The sequence below is a fragment of the Austrofundulus limnaeus genome, unplaced genomic scaffold (genome assembly GCF_001266775.1).
Source record: "Austrofundulus limnaeus strain Quisiro unplaced genomic scaffold, Austrofundulus_limnaeus-1.0 Scaffold1845, whole genome shotgun sequence".
NCBI classification, from domain to species: domain Eukaryota; kingdom Metazoa; phylum Chordata; class Actinopteri; order Cyprinodontiformes; family Rivulidae; genus Austrofundulus; species Austrofundulus limnaeus.
Window position 1 is genome coordinate 28,753 of NW_013954247.1, and position 3,725 is coordinate 32,477.

General features: G+C 41.6%; 1 protein-coding gene across 1 annotated transcript in view; it reads left to right on the plus strand.

The window, feature by feature from the left end:
• The window catches only part of sos1 (son of sevenless homolog 1 (Drosophila)), a gene marked incomplete at its 5' end in the record, with an annotated part of 37,589 nt that overhangs the window by 22,663 nt on the left and 11,201 nt on the right, over positions 1 to 3,725 (plus strand). Inside the window, 4 exon segments of the mRNA XM_014033795.1 lie at positions 1,091 to 1,208; positions 1,758 to 1,930; positions 2,012 to 2,128; positions 2,200 to 2,473. Of these exon segments, the coding sequence (XP_013889249.1) occupies positions 1,091 to 1,208; positions 1,758 to 1,930; positions 2,012 to 2,128; positions 2,200 to 2,473 (682 nt within the window).

Sequence of the window (3,725 nt, forward strand, 5' to 3'; positions counted from 1 at the left end):
TGAACCCTGCACCTGAACCCTGCACCTGAACCCTACACCTGAACCCTACACCTGAACCTTACACCCTACATAGCAGGACAGTATCTCCAACATGCCTGGTCTCGAGGCTTTACTGACTACAGATTGGAGGTTCCCAGGGCCAAACGCAGCATCCTGCAGCACTGAGCCTGATACTCAGTCAGCTTCAGTCTAAGTCACACCTTCATGCAGACTCACACAGAGTCGATGACCTCAGGAGGGAGATAAATTATCACCAGTTCAGCTGTATAAAAGAAGCATGTCTTGCAGTTTGAATATCTCTGCTGTTGTAGAGGAAACATCTTCAGCTACACAATAGAGGGCTGGTTGCCTAAGGTTTTATTTATTTTTACTTCTTGTATTTATCATAACTCTACAGCTGTGTGTAAAAGCATCTTGGAAAACAAGAAAAACACTCAATCAAATGAAGGAAAAAAGTTTTATTAAAAAATGTTTCGACATATTTGACTGATTTATCCAAAAATATTCAGCCACAGTATTCTGGTGCGTTWCAAATCTAAGAGCTCTTTCAGACAGAGACTGGTTCACCCCAAAGCAGAGCTCAGCAGTGAGGCGTCTGCAGTCCTGTGGTACGATGTTCAGACTTTATGTTGATGCTTCACACATGCACGGCTCGACACGGGAAGTCTTTTTACAGAGCAGCACTGACGAACAGTTCACATTCAGACTGTCAGTTCTTCTGTTTGTCCATGAAGGGAGGACAGAACTGAGTTCCACCAGACGCTGCAAAGTGGGCGSAGCTACATAATAACACATGGATCAATAGTCTCTTTAAGGGACCAACAAATCTACTTTTTAAGTATTTCTTTGTAAAATTAACATCAGTTTTTTCAGTTTATTTTTGTTTATTCTGTCATATAAAGACATGCAGAAAAACATTGCTGAATCACTTTTCAAGAGAAACTCGGCTTCATTTCGATGATCTGTAAGGAAACCAAAAAATTGGTCTGTTTCTGAACTTGTTGCTCTTTCATTCTTCTAGCAAACTGGAAAAGAAAAAAAAACGAGTTGGAAATGGAAAAATAAACGTACACTCTACTTTTGTTTGCAGCAAATTCCAAGTCGACAGAGAAAAATCCTGGAGGAGGCTCACGAGCTGAGTGAAGATCACTACAAGAAGTATTTAGCTAAGCTGCGCTCCATCAACCCCCCCTGTGTTCCTTTCTTTGGTACGAACTTTTCTTTCAGTAAAGCTCATAAATATCGACGACAGAGTATTAGGGCCACACAATGAGATTTTTTAAAATTATTATTACGAGAATAAAGTCGTAATTTTACAAGAAAAAAGTCAATATTTACAAAAAAAGTCATAATCTTACATGACGTGTCCATTTTCTGTTCCTCATTTCCTCCTTATTTTCGTCACAGCTGCTGTGTACAGCCATGTGTCTGTGTTTATAAAGTCTGTAATGAAGACCTGGATCGCTGTTATGTTAACATGATTTCATCCAAATTAACTACGTGACGACGAAATCTGCCAATGCATCCATTAATTACAATACAGCTTCAGTTTATCAAATAGTTTGCACAATTTCCAAGTCCTATTTATATTACAACTTTAATCTCGTAATATTACAACTTTAATCTCATAGTATTATGACTTTATTCTTAAATATTATGACTTCATTCTCATAATTAAAAATAAAATAAAATCTTGTGTGGCCCTAATACTTTGTTGTAAATACCAACAAAGCRTCACTAATAAATGTGTGTGACAGGAATTTACCTGACCAACATCCTGAAGACTGAAGAGGGAAACCCTGACTTCCTGCGCAGACACGGTAAAGACCTGATCAACTTCAGCAAGAGGCGGAAAGTGGCTGAGATCACTGGAGAGATCCAACAATACCAGAACCAGCCGTACTGCCTGAGGCTGGAGAACGACATCAGGGTCAGTCTCTGTTCCTGTGTCCTGTTGTTYAAACAAGTTTCAAAACACTTCAAAACCAGATGCTGTGTTTTTGTGGATTAGAAGTTCTTTGAGAACCTGAACCCCATGGAGGACATGTCAGAGAAGGACTTCGCTGATCATCTTTTCAACAAGTCTTTGGAGATCGAACCACGGAACACCCGATCATTACCTCGATTTGTAAGAGACTGACTTTGATCAGTGAACGGTGAGCAGACGGTGTTCCTAATCTGTTTTTATTCCTGTCCCAGGCAAAAAAATACTTCTGTCCTCTGAAGTCTCCCGGGATCCGTCCAACATCAGCGAGGCCGGGCACCATGCGCCATCCAACACCTTTGCAGAATGAGCCCAGGAAGATCAGCTACAGTCGCATCCCAGACAGCGAGGCTGAGGGGGGGGCAGCATCGGCCCCAAACTCCCCCCGTACGCCGCTGACTCCACCCCCCGCCTCCGCCTTCTCCAGCTCCACGGATGTCGGCAGCGTGTTTGACTCCCCGCAGGGTCCCAGCAGCCCCTTCCACTCAAGTAAGGCTGGCTGACATTTACACCTACAGTATGATGTGACGAGTGCTGGCCTCAGCTTCCCACTGTTCGACAAAGATGTGTTGAAATGTAGCGAGAAACAGAGCAAGCTTTGTTTATGTACGGGTTTTGGGTWTATTCTAAAATGGATAATTTGTGAATTATTTAAATACGCAAATTATCTGACCTCGAGGCACCACGCTCTTAATTTGATCAAAAACTAACCCAGGAAAGAGACAAAAAACTGTAACTTTATTGTAATAAGTCTCACAATAAATGTACCCAAAATCGTATGAGTTCTTGTCTTATCAGAACCAATAATACTTTATCAAGACACAAAAATGAGATTAGTTTATGTTGGCACGTTCTCCACGGACCATTTATTTACAAATTAAATGTATTTACAACTATGGCGAGTAATGAATAAGTGATGACATGTTGAACCAGGTAAAAACTGAAAGGGTTTGCAATCACAAGTGAATAAACAAACAAACAAAATAAACACTGAGAGGTGAGTTTGAGGTTTGGAATGAGGTGAGGTGAGTTTTGCTTTTAGCTGGTTTTTTTTAACTAAGGGTCTTAGTTAAATTAGGGAGAAAAATCGTTTAGTTTATCAAATCTCATACAAAGAAAAGAATCAAATTACGTCTGAGCACCTGTTTGTCACCAGGACAAATGTTCACTTTTACCCTTTTGTTCTGCTGATGGCGGTACCAGAAGTAGGCGTCGGCTGACTGAAGGATCTCAGGTGATGTTCCCCAAAGAACTGCGTCAGTGTAGTGGCCGGTCGGACACTCAGGGTGTCTGTTCAGCTGCTGGTCCTTCAGTCAGAAAGGTGGGTGGTGAGCTGGTGACTCGTGGTCCGGTCCTCCCCAGGCGGCTGCAAAACTTATTAATTTGATTTAAACTTTGTAGAGAAAACGAACTAAAAACGACGCATGAATTACAATTAGCTTATTTAACTTCTATAAAACCAAACTCAGATGTTGAGTCGATATTAAATGTTGGCTGTTCGTTCAACCAGCGGGAGATGCAGAAGGACCACCATCCTGCCCAGCCCATGGGGAGGGGCTGGCAGGAAGGGTCTCTGCTGAGCTTCTGGAAAGTGTTTCTGACTTCTGATGTTGAAAAACTTTCTTTCTCTGTCTTCTTCTTCTTTTTTTCTTCTCTGTCGGGAGCTGCACTAACTTTTAAAACCTCTGTCATGGGCGGAGTCAAGGTTTTAGTTGGCCAATAAAAATGTTACACCTTATAC